The sequence below is a fragment of the Eleutherodactylus coqui genome, chromosome 10, assembly GCF_035609145.1.
Source record: "Eleutherodactylus coqui strain aEleCoq1 chromosome 10, aEleCoq1.hap1, whole genome shotgun sequence".
Classification (NCBI taxonomy): Eukaryota; Metazoa; Chordata; class Amphibia; order Anura; family Eleutherodactylidae; genus Eleutherodactylus; species Eleutherodactylus coqui.
Genome location: NC_089846.1, coordinates 40192491 through 40210242, shown reverse-complemented (window position 1 = coordinate 40210242; position 17752 = coordinate 40192491). Strand labels below are relative to the sequence as shown.

At 43.6% G+C, this 17752-nt stretch overlaps 1 protein-coding gene across 1 annotated transcript in view; it reads left to right on the top strand.

Annotated features, from left to right (window-relative positions):
- Nucleotides 1-17752, top strand: part of ASTN2 (astrotactin 2) — a 728537-nt gene that overhangs the window by 399635 nt on the left and 311150 nt on the right. The window contains exons 7-8 of the mRNA XM_066580842.1: nucleotides 13763-13847; nucleotides 16060-16134. Coding sequence (XP_066436939.1) covers nucleotides 13763-13847; nucleotides 16060-16134 — 160 coding nt within the window. The remainder of the gene's footprint in view (nucleotides 1-13762; nucleotides 13848-16059; nucleotides 16135-17752) is intronic.

Genomic DNA, 17752 nt, shown 5'->3' with positions numbered 1-17752 from the left:
AAAAAAAATTCCTCAAATACCTGTGGGTTCAAACCGCTCACTACACCCCTTAAAAAATTCCCTGAGGGGTGTAGTTTCCAAAATGGGGTCGGTTGTTGGGGGTTTCAAATGCACTGGTACCTCAGGGGCACTGTAAACACTACATGGGGTCTAAAAATTATTCCAGCAAAATCTGCATTCAAAAAAAGCGCTCCTTTCTTTCTGAGCCCTGCTATGTGCCCAAACAACAGTTTACATCCACATATGGGGCATTTCCGTGCTCGAGAGTAATTGGGTAATGCATTATGGACTATGTTTTCTCCTTCTGCCCCTGGTGAAAAATGAAAATCTGGGCCTAAAGCTGAACATTATGTGAAAAATCTGAATTTTTCGTTCTCAACTCAAATTGTTAAAAAAAATTCCTCAAATACCTGTGGGTTCAAATCGCTCACTACACCCCTTAAAAAATTCCCTGAGGGGTGTAGTTTCCAAAATGGGGTCGGTTGTTGGGGGTTTCAAATGCACTGGTACCTCAGGGGCACTGTAAACACTACATGGGGTCTAAAAATTATTCCAGCAAAATCTGCATTCAAAAAGCCAAGAAGCGCTCCTATCCTTCTGAGTCCTGCCATGTGCCCATACAACAGGCTACGTCCACATATGGGGCATTTGCGTGTTCGAGAGCAACTGGGTAACGCATCATGGGGTACGTTTTTTCCTTCTGCTACTGGTAAAAAATATAAATCTGGGCCTAAAGCTGAACATTATGTGAAAAATGTGATTTTTTTGTATTGAACTCAAACTGTTAAAAAAATTCCTCAAATACCTGTGGGTTCAAACCGCTCACTACACCCCTTAAAAAATTCTCTGAGGGGTCTAGTTTCCAAAATGGGGTCAGTTGTTGGGGGTTTCAAATGCACTGGTACCTCAGGGGCACTGTAAACACTACATGGGGTCTAAAAATTATTCCAGCAAAATCTGCATTCAAAAAGCCAAGAAGCGCTCCTATCCTTCTGAGCCCTGCCATGTGCCCATACAACAGGCTACGTCCACATATGGGGCATTTCCGTGTTCGAGAGCAACTGGGTAACGCATCATGGGGTACGTTTTTTCCTTCTGCCACTGGTAAAAAATATAAATCTGGGCCTAAAGCTGAACATTATGTGAAAAATGTGATTTTTTTGTATTGAACTCAAACTGTTAAAAAAATTCCTCAAATACCTGTGGGTTCAAACCGCTCACTACACCCCTTAAAAAATTCCCTGAGGGGTGTAGTTTCCAAAATGGGGTCAGTTATTGGGGGTTTCAAATGCACTGGTACCTCAGGGGCACTGTAAACACTACATGGGGTCTGAAAATTATTCTAGCAAAACCTGCATTCAAAAAGCCAAGAAGCGCTCTTATCCTTCTGAGTCCTGCCATGTGCCCATACAACAGGCTACGTCCACATATGGGGCATTTCCGTGTTCGAGAGCAACTGGGTAACGCATCATGGGGTACGTTTTTCCTTCTGCCACTGGTGAAAAATGAAAATCTGGGCCTAAAGCTAAACATTATGTGAAAAATTGGATTTTTTCGTATTGAACTCAAACTGTTAAAAAAAATTCCTCAAACATCTGTGGGTTCAAACCGCTCACTACACCCCTTAATAAATTCCCTGAGGGGTGTAGTTTCCAAAATGGGGTCAGTTATTGGGGGTTTCAAATGTACTGCTACCTCAGGGGCACTGCAAACACTACATGGGGTCTAAAAATTATTCCTGCCAAATCTGCATTCAAAAAGACAAGAAGCGCTCCTTTCCTTCTGAGACCTACCATGTGCCCATACAACAGGCTACGTCCACATATGGGGCATTTCCGTGTTCGAGAGCAACTGGGTAACGCATCATGGGGTACGTTTTTTCCTTCTGCCACTGGTAAAAAATATAAATCTGGGCCTAAAGCTGAACATTATGTGAAAAATGTGATTTTTTTGTATTGAACTCAAACTGTTAAAAAAATTCCTCAAATACCTGTGGGTTCAAACCGCTCACTACACCCCTTAAAAAATTCCCTGAGGGGTGTAGTTTTCAAAATGGGGTCAGTTGTTGGGGGTTTCAAATGCACTGGTACCTCAGGGGCACTGTAAACACTACATGGGGTTTGAAAATTATTCTAGCAAAACCTGCATTCAAAAAGCCAAGAAGCGCTCCTATCCTTCTGAGTCCTGCCATGTGCCCATACAACAGGCTACGTCCACATATGGGGCATTTCCGTGTTCGAGAGCAACTGGGTAACGCATCATGGGGTACGTTTTTCCTTCTGCCACTGGTGAAAAATGAAAATCTGGGCCTAAAGCTAAACATTATGTGAAAAATTGGATTTTTTCGTATTGAACTCAAACTGTTAAAAAAAATTCCTCAAACATCTGTGGGTTCAAACCGCTCACTACACCCCTTAATAAATTCCCTGAGGGGTGTAGTTTCCAAAATGGGGTCAGTTATTGGGGGTTTCAAATGTACTGCTACCTCAGGGGCACTGCAAACACTACATGGGGTCTGAAAATTATTCCTGCCAAATCTGCATTCAAAAAGACAAGAAGCGCTCCTTTCCTTCTGAGACCTACCATGTGCCCATACAACAGGCTACGTCCACATATGGGGCATTTCTAAAAACTGCGGAATCTGGGTCATACATTCCAAGTTTTGTTTCTTTGCTAACTCCTACTGTTTTATATTAAAAAAAAGGTTTTATATTGAAAATCAGTAGAAAAAAGGAACTGTTCTAATTTTTGATGCACTTTCCTTTAATTCCTGTAAAACATCTAAAGGGTTAATAAACTTTCTAAATGCCATTTTGAATACTTTGAAGGGTGCTGATTTTAAAATGGGGCAATTCATGGGGGATTCTGATATACAGGCTCGGCAAAACTATGTCTGAACTGCATTGGTCCTTAAAAAATTTAGATTTTGAAATTTGCTAGTAAATGTGAAAAATTACTGCTAAATTTATATACTTTGTGGAGTCTGCAAAAAGTAAAATAACACTTAAAAAATGATTGCTGTGTAAAGTAGGCCTATGGGAAATGTTAATTAATAACTATGTTGTGGTGTTTGACTTTCTATCTTACAAAGAAAACAATTCAAAGTTTGAAAATTGTGAATTTTTCCAAATTTTCAGTAAATTTGGATTTTTTTTCCAAATAAGGACAAAATTTATTGATGAAATTTTTACACTAACATAAAGTACAATATGTCACGAAAAAACAATCTCAGAATCACCTTGATAAGTAAAAGCATTCAAAAGTTATTAGCACAGAAAGTGACAGATGTCAGATTTGAAAAATAAGGCTTGGTCCTTAAGCTCAAAATAGGCCATGTCATTAAGGGGTTAAAGTGGGGTGCCCAGAACTGGACACAGTATTCCAGATGAGGTCTGATCTGTGGTCTGAATTAATTTTAGGGTCTGGTCTGGATTGTAAATGAGTTTGAAGGTCTGGTCTGGGGGTCTGAATTATTTTAGAGGCCTGGTTTTTAATAAATTCAGGGGTCTGATCTGGTTATCCCACTAACAAATAATAATAAATCTTGACATAAATATTTCTATAAAGTTCGCAAAGTGTTAACTAGCTGAAAGTGATTATACAGGGTATAGTCAGCGCTATAGCTCAGTACTGCTGTCCTGTATTGAAATAACAATAGCGTACTTGAATAGGAAGGCATGGATGTGCTACGTTACAGTATGGCACATGGGCCCCTGGGGGCCCGGAACATGTATTTTAGTTTTGTGTTGTAAGTGAACGAGATTTAAACCCAATTGCAAAGTTGAAGAGTAGCATGTGAGAAGCAGATATCCACTTTCTGTGTCACTCTAAGTTTTGTGGGATCGCTGCTATGACTGAGGTAAGGAAAGACTCCTGCTACAATAGGGGCAGATCATCCAGGAACTCATCCATTGTCTTCTACTGGAAATTCTGGTACCGACGCAAGTTGAGAGTCCTTTTGAGGTTCTAGAGGCAATCGAGCCAAATTCTAACCTACACATTTATGCTGAAATTTACATTTTCTTGTGATTGGGTCATTCTCTTACTAGTAATTTGCATTGCATCTGCACTGAATCGGTGCTTCACCATTCACTAACCCAATGCTGCAATGATAATGTCAGCCCTGGCCTGCACTGCTGAATGGCTCCATGCATGCATCATAGCAGAAGAAGGCTACTTTGAGTACACTTTCCTTATTTCAATCATAGCAGGGACATAGAGAGATGCGGAAAGTGGATTTCTGCTTCTCACATGCTACTCTTTAACTTTGCAATTGGTTTTACTCTCTACCTCTTACAGGGGTCACATCCAAAAAAGTTAAATCTATTTTCCGACGCTCCCAGAAGCGGGTACGCCATACTAGTATTATTGTATCTTGACACCACTGGAAGCAAGGGGTGTGACAGGGCTTAGTTAGAGGCTGTCAGTCAGTGTGCTTTGCTGTCCCCCTGCAGCTGTGTTACTCACCAGGCCACGGCTCCGTCAATGTCTGGTACCGTGGCTCCGTTGGGCGCTGCTGCGGCGGCGGACATCTTTGAGGCCTCCCAGTACAACGCCGGAGGAGCGGGGAGCTGGGGTGGTGGGGAGCTGGGCCGCGAACTTTGCAGTGCCGGACTGGAGAGCGCAGGCGGGGGCACATGAGGCACCGGAACACAGCGCTGGAGCGGGGAGCGAAGACCAGAGGCGGTGATGCACCGCAACACAGCGCCACACCTGGGAGCGGAGGCAGGGGGATAGCTGAGCCATGGCTGTAATGGCAGCACCGGAGCGTGGAGCGCAGGCAAGGGGAGGTGAGCAGCGCAAACTACAGTGGTGGACCGGGGAACAGAGGAGATAAGCCAATGCAATAAAGGCAGTGCAGAAATGGGGGAGTGCAATGCCACCCCTGTGACCTAGCTCTGCTGTCAGTATTCCCTGCTCTCGGCACCTCGTCTCTAATTGTCTTCCCTACCGCTGTACTAGCCAATTGGAAGCTAGGGGCTTGGCAGGGGGCATCCACCCTTGCATAGCCAGGTCAGCCCCTAGCTTCCGGTGGCGTCAAAATACAATAATACCCACCATACCATCATGTAGCATATTCATACCTTCCTATTCAACTATATTATTTCATTATAGGACACCAGTATTGAAAAATAGTGCTGGATCAGGCTTTTTGACTACACCCTGTATAACGGAACTAGTGGAAAGTTTGACAACTATTCCTAGACAAGAGTTACTATTTATACCAGATGGATTGGCAACCGTGGTGAGGGTCAGACAGTGCCCCCTCCCACCCCCCACACCTCACCTCTCTAACATTGACCAGGAATCCGACCTTGAAATCAGATATTTCCTATAAATGTCTCAAACCTCATCTTCCAGGCCAGGTTCCCATAAACCAAGACACAAGATTGCCAAGAATAACCTACTTTTCTGCCAAACCTCACATATTTATATTGTTTTTTTTTACAGACCAACTATAAACATAAGTGGTTTGTTATTGGTTCTGTTGAAGCCAATCTATAGCACATAAAAAATATATTTGACCATGACGAGAGTTCTAACATTACTGAAAACATGCCACAGTTCTGCTACCTTCAAATATGTACAAAAATATTCCCCTCGCAACACTATAATAGAAGTGCAATTGGCGGTAACGGTCTATGTACTAAAGGTTGATTAGATGTAAATTTAGCCAAAGTGCAGAATAAATTTGCAGAAGGATACTTCGAGGAACTTCCTCCGACTCTGCCGAGCTTTCCTTAGTGTTGACTTTATTTACAATGTAACGTTTCCTTTTGTTGTTTTTTTAATATCAGAGTAAATATGATTTTTCTTCGAATGCTTCATTGCTTCTGTATTTCCTCCACATTGACCTGAAAAATACTAAGTAGTCTGGTAGGTAATAGCGCAGGGAATTTTTACTAGCAATAACCACAGGAAATATCTATCAATTCCTGCTTACAACACTACAAAAATAAAGTAGTGTAAAAGCAAAGTGCTAAGGCGAAAACTGCCTTGACATTTACTGCTGCCTGGAAACTAAATAGGTGTAAGAAGTGTATGAACTAATACTGGGACATAGAAATTGGCTTTCTCTCCTTGTCTTCCTACTGACAAACCAGATTCTGCAAGTCACCGGCTGTATTTACAGACTATTTTTTATAGGACGGCACATGGATATGCATAGCGGAATGCTGAAGGAGCAAAGCTCTGTGGCGGATAATGGGCAGACCTGGGTGAATGGGAGACATTTCTCATGTCTGCGAGGCCGGCACAACAATGTGCTGGATAATGACTACGATTCATTAAACAATATTTCAGAGTTCTATATAGTAAAATTAAACCTTCAGGAAAATGCAGTTTATTAAGTCTTTCTCTTGTTATCAGATTCAGTAGATTCAATATATTGCAATGTATTGCTGGGGCTGAAGGAGGTTAGGTTAGGTTTTGCATGCATTAGAGTTCTGCCTATACTGGCACAACTCAACCAGGTGGTTAACCAATTGGCAGCTTGATCAGTGCTGTTAGCCTTGCCTATATATTATTACCATACGGTACACAGCTTTTCTTTTGCCTACTTCTAGTTCGTGTCGGCCCTATGTTGGAAAGCATTCTGTGCTGAGTTTTTTGGGTGCCCTCCCATCATTAGACAAAAATGATATATTGCACTGATAGTCAGTCTGCCTGTATTCTGCTTGTGCAGAAAGTAGCATGATAGCGGTATACCCATACAGAACAGCTCAGTAAATAAATACAGCACCAGTATCAAGCTTATAACATAAATAAAGTACTGAGGTCATAATGTAAATACAACACAATAATCAAACTCATAACATAAATGCAGCACCAGAAGCAAACTCATGTAACATAAATACAGCACCAGAAACAAACTTATATATCATAAATACAGCACCAGAAACAAACTCATATAACATAAATACAGCATCAGAACAAAACTCATAACATAATACAGCACCAGAACCAAGCTCACAACATCAATAGAGCACCAAAGCCAAACTCATAGCAAAACAAAACCAAACTCATAACATAAATACAACACAAGAATCAAATCATAAGATAAATACAGCACCAGAAGCAAACTCATGTAACATAAATACAGCACCAGAAACAAACTCATATATCATAAATACAGCACCAGAAACAAACTCATATAACATAAATACAGCATCAGAACAAAACTCATAACATAATACAGCACCAGAACCAAGCTCACAACATCAATAGAGCACCAAAACCAAACTCATAGCAAAACAAAACCAAACTCATAACATAAATACAACACAAGAATCAAATCATAAAATAAATACAGCACCAGAAGCAAACTCACATAACATAAATACAGCATCAGAACGAAACTCATAACATAATACAGCACAAGAACCAAGCTCACAACATCAATAGAGCATCAGCACCAAACTCATAGCATAAATACAGTACCAAAACCAAGCTCATAACATATATACAGCACCAGAACCAAACTCATAAAATAAATGCAGCAGCAGAAGCAAACTCAAAACATAAATACAGCACCAGAAGCAAACTCACATAACATAAATATAGCATCGGAACGAAACTCATAACATAATGCAGCACCAGAACCAAGCACACAACATCAATAGAGCACCAGCACCAAACCCATAACATAAATACCACCAGAGCCAAGCATAGCATAGCATAGATACAGCACCAGAACAAAGCTCTTAACATAAATACTGTACCAAAACTGAGCTCATAACATATATACAGCAACAGCACCAAACTCCTAACATAAATACAACACAAAAATCAAACTCATAAAATAAATGCAGCACCAGAAGCAAACTCAAAACATAAATACAGCATCAGAACAAAACTCATAACATAATGCAGCACCAGAACCAAGCTCACAACATCAATAGAACATCAGCACCAAACCCATAACATAAATACCACTAGAACAAAGCACATAGCATACATGCAGCACCAGAATTAAGCTCTTAACATAACTACAGTACCAAAACCGAGCTCATAACATATATAGCAACAGCACCAAACTCATAACATAAATACAGAAACAGCATCAAACTCATAACATAAATACTACCAGAACCAGGTGTATAGCATAATTACAACCCCGGAAACAAACTGTGTACATAAATATGGTACCAGTACCCAGCTTATAACATATATACAGCAGTAGAGCCAAGCTCAGTATGCAAATCCGCATCAGAACCATATCTAGATTAAAAAGTCCACAGCATGACCTCAATTTTGTGTTGCTTTTTTCCGGTACACGTGAATAGAATTTTTAAAACCCCATCCACATTCTTTCTGCAGATGTTCAGTGTGGAATCTATGTGATTTCTCACTTACTGTCTTTTGTGCTGTAGATTTAGCACAATTTTAACACTCTTTGCCATTTATTTAACACTGAGCCAATTAAGTATCTTAAAAAGATTAAGAATACAAGAGTCATAGACGTAACCTCAAAAATAGAGAATAAGTTCCAATTTCCATTTGCAAAATGCTAAAACGGTGATGGGCTGCAGTCCCAGTATGTATGTGTGGCCACTAGAGATGAGCGAGCGTACTCGGAAAAGCACTACTCGCTCGAGTAATTTGCTTTATCCGAGTATCGCTGTGCTCGTCCCTGAAGATTCGGGTGCCGCTGCGGCTGACAGGTGAGTCGCAGCGGGGAGCAGGGGAGAGCGGGGCGGGAGAGAGGGAGAGAAAGATCTCCCCTCCGTTCCTCCCCGCTCTCCCCTGCAGCTCCCCGCTCCGTGCCGGCACCCGAATCTTCAGGGACGAGCACAGCGATACTCGGATAAAGCAAATTACTCGAGCGAGTAGTGCTTTTCCGAGTACGCTCGCTCATCCCTAGTGGCCACTAAAACGGTATTTGGGCTCATAAATGCGCTTATGCCCACATACAGCCTTAGAGCTCATTCACACAGCCGTATTGATAAAACGCTGTGTGTATTATTCAGCATGATGTACTCATAGTGCTCAGTGACCTGAACACAAACCCAAGTCCCCGGACTGCTGGCAATGAAGACGTCGTTGGACCCTTTGGCGAAAGCCCAACCAACAACAATTCACACCGGATGCTGTCATTCTGTGCCTGGCAGTGGCGGGGTCCTGTTTCCAGAGATGCAGCATTCATAGGTTTACCTGGATATTCAACAATGGACATACAAAAAGGAACTGGACCATATACTCATTCGTCATCGCAATTCTGTAAAAAACATGTCGAGTATACCGCGCGGCAGAAGCTCCAGCAAACACAGACCACCGTTTGCTTGTTGCCGAAATAGCAGTTTCATTCCGTCCAACCCATAAGACCAGATCACAACCTTCACTAAACGTTGACACCCTGAGGGAAAATCCAGCACTCGAACGTTAATACAACATCGCAATTGAAAACCAGTTCCACGTTCTCGGCAATCTCCCAGATGAACCAGAGGCAGCTTGGAATGTCACAAGAGATGCTATCCGTGAAGCTGCCAAGACCGTTCTCGAAAACCAGCGTCTCTGTAGGCAGCCCTGGCTAACGGACGACACTATGCAGGCCCTAGAAGCGAAGGCGAAAGCCTGCCTTAAAAACAACCAAGCGGAATGTAAGAGGCTGAAGGGCTTGTTCCAGACAAAGGCCAAGAAAGACAGGGAGCGGTACTATAATGCTCTGGCTGATGAAGGTCTGAAGTCAAACAATCTAAGAGCAGCATACAGGGACTTGTTATTTGTAAAGCGCCAACTTATTCCGCAGCGCTGTCAGGTAATTTATTTTATTACCCCCCCCCCCCCCCCCCCCAGCAAGCTGGGTACTCATTTTACCGACCTCAGAAGGATGGAAACCTGAGTTAAGTTTCAGCCAGCTACCTGAACCATGTGAGAGCTTAGGACTGCTTACTGCTGCCTTAACACTCTGCGCCACACGAGGCATACAAAGCAGTCGCCAGAATCCGAGGGTCTTCAGGGAGCAGCCAACATACGCCAATCCACAAATCTGTTGGCAACCCTTGTACCAACCATGACAAGACACTTCAACGCTGGCAGGAACATTTCTCTTCGGCCCTAAACCATCCACCGGCTAAGCCATGCCATGACCTCGATGACCTCGCATCCGTTGCTGTGGATGACCATTCTGTGCCTATGGAGGCTCCGTCACGGGAAGATGTCCGTTCTGCTAGTCAGAAAATTAAACACAGATGCGCCGTCGGCTCAGATGGCATTCCACCTGAACTGCTGAAATGTCCAATTGAGCCGATAAACACTGCTTTACATAAACTATTTCTGCGCATCTGGTCCTGTGGGAAAGTCCCTGTCAAATGGAAGAAGGGCCCAAAAACAGCATGCACTAGCTACAGGCTGATAACGCTCCTTTCAGTTCCCGGCAAGGTCTTCGCGCACGTTGTACTCTAAAAGATACAACCACTCCTGACCTGCAAGCAGAGACCCCAGCAGTCAGGCTTCACTGCAGGCCATTCCACTATGGATGCCATACTGGCTCTTAGGCTCCTCTCAGAAATACACAGAGTATTTAACAGACCGCTCCTCGTCGTGTATGTCGATCTCAAGGCGGTGTTCGACTCGGTCGACTGAGAAGCCCTCTGGAAGACCCTGCGTGGAATTGGCGTCCCCACATCCCTTTTAAACCTACTAAAAGACATGCATCAGGGGACAGCCACCAAAGTCTGTATCAACAGTTCAACTTCTGCTAGCTTTGAGACCTCATCTGGTGTTTGACAAGGTTGGGTCTTGGCCGCACTCTTCTGCAGGGTAATGGACTGGATTTTTCAGCATATTGTCCAATGTAATGGGGTCACTCTTCTGGAGTACCACTTCACTGAACTGGACTACGCCGATGATGTTGCACTGTTGTATGTCGCATCTAATAATCCATTGGAACAGTTCAATTTTGAAATGTCCTGTCTTGGGCTTCACATCTCTTGGCAAAAAACCAAGCTGCAGAATCTAGGAGCCGGCGCAATCCCTCCGGACCTAGACAAAAATGGCCAGAGAGTCGACGCTGTCAGTGAGTTCGTGTACCTCGGAAGTGTTCAGCACACAGATGCGAGGGCGCTTTCGGACATCCTGCAGAGAATAGCTATGGCAGCCTCAGTGATAAGGTCCCTGGATAAACCTTGGCAGAGGCAGAACATAACGCTCAGGACTAAGATTCGATTTTACCAGACCTGTCTAATGTCAATATTATTGTACGGCTCGGAGACTTGGACCTTGCTGTTGCAAACCACTGAGTGTCTGGAGGCCTTTCACATGAAATGTCAACCCCAGATTCACTGTGTCAGTTGGTTCGACTTCATCAGAAACAGTGAGATACAGGCTTGCACAGGGCTTGAGTCAATCACAAAAGCAATAACAAAGAGACAACTTGCACTTTTTGGTCATGTTGCACGCTTGTCAGAAGCTGTCCCGGCCCACAGGGCTCTAACCACAGCAATTGCTAGGTAAAATCGAGAGACGACCCCCTGCCGGATGGTGGAGGCCCCCTGGTCGTCTGCGGCGCTCATGGGTGCAACAGATAGGCAACGGTACCTCCTCCAACATCTACACTGAATGGAACAATGCTCTCACTCGTGGTCATTCTAGATCGGCACTACAGACTATCATCGTCCAAGCTCGATGACTGAACTGATTATTCAACGTATTACCATTGTTTCATCCGGTGGTGAGCCGGCCATCGTTTAAAGCCCTGCTCTGTCTTTTAACGGCGTTGCGTATTAAATGCCACACATGCGAAATATATTGCGTTTAATACGCAACTTTTGGAGAAAGCGTGGTAAAATAGAACATGCTATGATCTTTTTTACGTACGTATTATACGCAAAAAAAACCCCACTAGTGTGATTGGGTCAGTGAAAATCAATGTACTTTCATTGACTCCATTCACCATGTATTACGCATGTGAAATTACGTTTGTGTGAATGACCCCTTGGAAGAGAAATATGTTTGCAATCAGCAGTAACATGAGGAGGTAATATTGCAGAAAGACGAACAGCTTGTCAGACTGGTAAGATATTTCTCTACTAACTGCACAGAAATTGACTTTTCGTGATTCCTGCGGTGAGGAGACGAAACGTTTTTTGTTTTTTTGAGCAGAAGCAGGCAGCAATCTATATGTGACAGTAGGTGTTTAAGCGTTTGCTCTCAGCAGGGATGTGTGCCAAGTGGAAGCACTGAACATACAGTACATAAATTAGCTCCACAATCATATTTTTCGATACACGTCACAGACGAATGTGCCCGTAGGGCATCGCAGAATTACTCTGCTCGGAATGAAGCGCTACCTTGGAGCCACTTTAAAGGGGTTGGACCGGAATTCCACGTTATCCCCTATCCACAGGATAACCACAGGATAGGGGATAACTTGGAAGAGGAGACTGAATGGGCCACTGGCCGCACAAGCGCAACATGCTCCAATTACTTTCAATAGGACTGCCGAAATACTTGAGCAGCACCCGCTTGGATTTTTCCATGCATCCCATTGAAATGAATGGGGCGCTGACTGTGCATGTGCGGCCAACGCTGTAATCAGAGTGATGTCACTGCAGAGGGAAGGGTGACCCCCAAAATGATAGAAGAGCGGGACATGGGAATCCCATTTTCGAGATTAGCGGGGAGACCCCCACCGATCAGCAGGTTATTCCCTATCCTGTATGGAGATTAGACAGGTGACCCCCAGAGTTCAGCTTAAAATCAAGTGAACAAGTTTTCCATATAAAACCACATCAAAAAAGGAAAATCAATTATCTGAGCAACTTTGAACAAGTCCTGGTCATCAGTGCTAAACTACCCAGGTCAGGATTTCAAAAACCCATTACCATATTGATTTTCTCATCCAGTGATATCAAGATTATACAGAGAATGGTGTGATTGTGAAAAAGCATCCAACGAAAGGAGATCCTGTGACTGTAAACAATTTGTCGAAAGGAGTCGGAGGAGGATGTCAAGAATCGTTTGGATGTAGAGGTGTTGCACAGTCAAGCAAAATTCAGCTGGTAGCAATGCTGGTGCTCTGACTAACGTGTCCAAACACACAACTCATTGCTCCTTCGGCCGTTTCACACGGCCGAGACTCTTGTGCGAGATTTGTGTGTTGTGAATGTTCTTTTGAATGGGGTCGTACACATGAACAAATTTTTGCCGCTTCGCACCACGAAGCAATGCGGGGAAGAAGTGTGACATGTTCTATCTTTGGGTGCGCCCATTTTTTTCAATGGGGTAGGCAAAAAAATACACACCAATGGCTAATTAGCCTAGTGAGTTTCTGATGTGTTCTTTTTCCTGCGCAGTTACGCAGTGCTTCATGCATCTTCTAGTGTATTTTCCATGAATTTGCGCAACCCAATTGACTCCTATGGGAACTTTTGGTGTGCCAATGTGCAGGAAAAGTAAGCACATATGAACAATTATGCCCGGGAGATGCCGGCCTTGGGCTGGCCTCAGATGACTGTGTTTTCCAACCCAAGGCCGGCTTCGCACAGAGAGATGGCCATGAGAGTGAACCCATTGAAATCAATGGGTTCGCTTTCTCACGCTTTGCGGGCGTGAGTTTCTCGTACGCAAAAACCTTCATCTGTTTAGGCGTTAATTCACATATATAGAACTGAATTGCACTTCATGCATTTCTGCAACAAATCTGCCAATATGAATCCGCCACTAAGAGGTTCCTTTAATATTTTTATTAATCTTTTTGTTTATTTGCTGTTTATTATTCCAAGCATTTGAAAAGTAATTGTACTTGCTTGTGTGTCCCCAGGTGAATGCAGTTGTCATGATGGCTACTCTCCTGATCCCAACCACCCGCATCTGTGTGTTCGCAGTGACTGGGGACAGAGCCAGGGGTACGTTCCTTCACAGCACATTACACTGCATGCTGAATGATATTGAGATCTGCATATATGAGGGGGGGACCCAAAAGAAACAGGAATCTTCTTCTGGTGTTGGGGAGGGGGGCATTACTAATATTGGCATCTGTTACGTGAATGTCTGTGGAACCCTTCTGAGGCGGTATACCAGCCGATGTTGTTGGGGAAGGTTCGTTCGGCTGCGGTGAATTTTTTCTTCCAACAAGTTTCTTAGTTTTTTGCCTACTTTGGGATGGCGGATTCATGCGTACAACGTGTAGCTGGGAGATGTTGTTTCCTTTTCCACTGCTCAAAAAAGTCGTTAAGAAATCGCATGAGGGAGATGGTGTGAATATGGTGGGTGAGGCAGGGGTGTCATACTGTTTTATGCTACAAATTGCTCTCAGTGCTGTGTGGGCCGATGCGTTGGAAGAACCAGTCACCTGTTTGCTCACACACCACTGAGTGTTAAGCAATTTTTGAGTTGAATTATGCAAGAATTGTGGGGTGTCAAAATCAAGCATGTTTTACAATATATATAGTAGTAGTGCTGAAGAAGTACCGTGAAAAATAAGACCTAACCCGATTTTTAGAGTGGGAGTGGGGAATGCGGGGGGGGGGGGGGGGGAAATATAAGCACTACCCCAAAAATAAGCCCTAGCTACACTACATGAAAAAAGAAAACTTATCTAACGGGCGCCTCCGAGTCCCTCACGCTGCTCTGCAGAGTTCCAGCAGCTTGCTTGCAGTCTTCAGCAGCAGACAGAAGATCGCTTCCTGGTAACTGAGTTCGTAAACCGCGCTTCCAGGAAGTGGTGGCTCTGATTGGTTCTCGAGGCTGAGCCAATCAATGCAGCACACGATGAATTAGTCACAGCCATTCAATGCGATAGCTGTGATTGATTGATTGAGCACTGCATTAATTAGTTCTCAAGCACCATGGCTGAGCTTATCAGAGCCATCGCCTCCTGGAGGCGTGGTTTTTGAACCCTGTTACCAGAAAGCGATATTCTGTCGACGACTGCAAGCACTCTGCCGGAACTCTGCAGACCAGCGGGAGGAACCCAGACCGTGCTAGGTAAGTAGCATGCAGTCTTTTTTTTTCTGCGATTACTGCAACGTTTTGAACGCCACCGTAATCATCGTATAACGCTCCCATTGATTTCAATGGGAGCATCACAGACATGCGCTCAAACGTCCTTTTTGAGCGCTGTCAGTTCTATTTTTTTGCATTTCGCGCACCTCATCAATGATGGTGTGGGCTTAAGCCACTGTCGGAGGCATCCCCCGAAAATTAGCCCTAGCGCCTCTTTGGGGGCAAAAAGTAATATAAGACATTGTCTTATTTTTGGGGAAACACAGTAATAGTACCCCCACAAAGTAACACAGGGCCCCCTCTGTGCTCCTTTAAGTCTACAGCTCCCAAACTAGGGCTGGCCTCAGGATAGATATTGTCCAGTGCAGTGTTCTCCACAAACCACTTTTTTAGCTACATTTGTGGATATTTTAATTAAATTTGATGGATGATTTTTTTTGCAGTATTTTTACGTAGTGTGTTTTAGTGTATGCTCACACATAGCAGAAAACAGAAAACAATGCAGATTTTCCACAGTGAAAAATATGCATAATTGACGTATCAAAAACCACATCAAAATCGACACCATTTTCCATTATGTGTGAACGTACCCAATGTGTTGCATCATCCAAAGCTGCGCTGCAACACTACATGCATTTTTTTTCTAAATGCACACGTAAAACCGCATGCAATAGCAACATCTAAAAACTAACATTTTCCTAAAAAAAAAATTGCAGGCATATACGTACTACGTGTTATATTATTGTTTATACAGTATATATAAACTTGTAGACACATATTGTACACACAGAGGTGTATACATACACACAGGAACATACATAAACACACAAGCACATCCACACATAGGTGCGCTCACGATGCTATGGTGAAAGCAATGTGACGAGGCGGACCTCTGGGCCCCCTTGGCTTAGGGGCCAGGTCGCAGTTGTGACCCCTGCAACCCCTATAGCTATGCCACTATGCAAGGTCAAACCATCATAAAGGTGAATGAGAAATAGTAAAGTTGTGTTATGTAGCAAATCTGTGTGCTGAAAGAAATTATTTAAATGTGTTGCATGAAAACGTGCTGGATTTACAGGAGATTCTCAATAAATAATTGCCCGCTAATTTTAGGCCATGGCCATACAACACCCTGGAAAGAGGCTACGATCTGGTGACAGGACAGCAAGCGCCCGAGAAGACCCTCAGGTAAGAAGTCCTTCTATAAATGAGAGTATATATGGAGTGTAAGGTATATTATAGGATGTACTGTATATATGGAATATAAGGTATATTATAGTAAATATCATGTTTATGGCATGTAAGGTATATTGTAGGATGTGTTAAAAAGACATCTAGACATGCAGTTCTGCTCCGTTTGACACATAACTGCCAACTCACTTATTTCAATACTTTGCAATGACTCCACATAGTTAATGCCATATTATCCTGATTAGATGATTAGAGGCTTAAAGGGGTTGTCCACTTGTAAACTATTGATGGCCTATCCTCTGGAGAGGTTAGCAATAGTAGATTGGCTGGAATCTGTCACCCAGGACCCCTACTAAACAGCTGTTTACTGAGGCCAGTATGCCCATGCACTGAGCCGATTTCTACTGAAAGCAGACAGCTCTGTTGTTACTGCAGTGGCCAGACTTGGTATTACAGGCAAATTTCCCATTCACATCAATGGGAATTTTGCCTGTAATGCCAAGTCTGGCCACTGCAGTAAGAATGGAGCTGCCTGCTTCCTGCAGAAATCAGCTCAGTCTATGAATGCACCACCCTGGGAAATAGCTGATTGGTGGGAGTCCTGAGTGACATACCTACTATTGATGACTATTGATTTTTAAATCCCCGCCTGCTGAAAGTGCTGGACAGCAGTGCCGGGGAGCCAGACGGAGGATGAGTCTGAGCGGGGAAGAGGTGAGTATTTTTTTTTCTTTTTTAAACAGTTATTGATGATTTTCAGGGAAGGACTTATATTTCAAGCCCTTCCCCGAAAATCATACTGCGGGGGTTGCCACAAACCACTTCTTTCAATGGGACCGGCAGCAGCGCCAATCCCATTGAAAGCAATGGGATAGCATGCTGCACTTCTTCCACAGCTGTGGCAGAAGTCCGCGGTATTCTCCCTATGTTTTCATTGGGGTTAGCGCTGCTGCCGCTGGCCCCATTGAAAATGCTGGTGATGTTCCTGCGTTTTTCTTGCGCTGTGAGGCGAGTGTTTTCATTTGCTCTCGCAGCACAAGAGAGAATATAACGCCAGTGGGTGTCCACCCTTTGACAAAAGTATGTACAATGGCAAATCAGCTACTCCCTTTAATTACTTTAGTTGCCCATCTCTCAATCAACTCTAGTTTATCAATGTTTCTTCTTTAGGGTGCGTTAACACGAGCGTAGGCGTATTTACGTTCGCACGTGCGCAGCGTATAATCGCCGGAAAGAACGTTTTTCGGCGATCATGGCCAGAGCTAGAAAGCGTATTATCGTTTGTTCCTACTTTGCAAACTATCTTTTCGGCCATCGAATATGCGTTGGCACGTATTTCGGTCGCATATGTTCCGTTTTTTTTTCAGGTTGCCGTTTTTACGTGCCGTAAAATCGCCCGTGCGAACGAATACATTCGAAACCAATGCCTCAGATGGTCACGTATATACGATTGGGCGCAAAAACGCGCCGTTTATGCGCTCGTGTGAACGCACCCTAAAGGTGCTTTTATATGGGTGGAATTATTCTGCAGGACACAGCACAATTGCGGATTTTGTCAAATTTTGTAGCGTTTTTTATCTGCAAAGTGTGTTTGGAAGAATGTTTTGTGTAATTT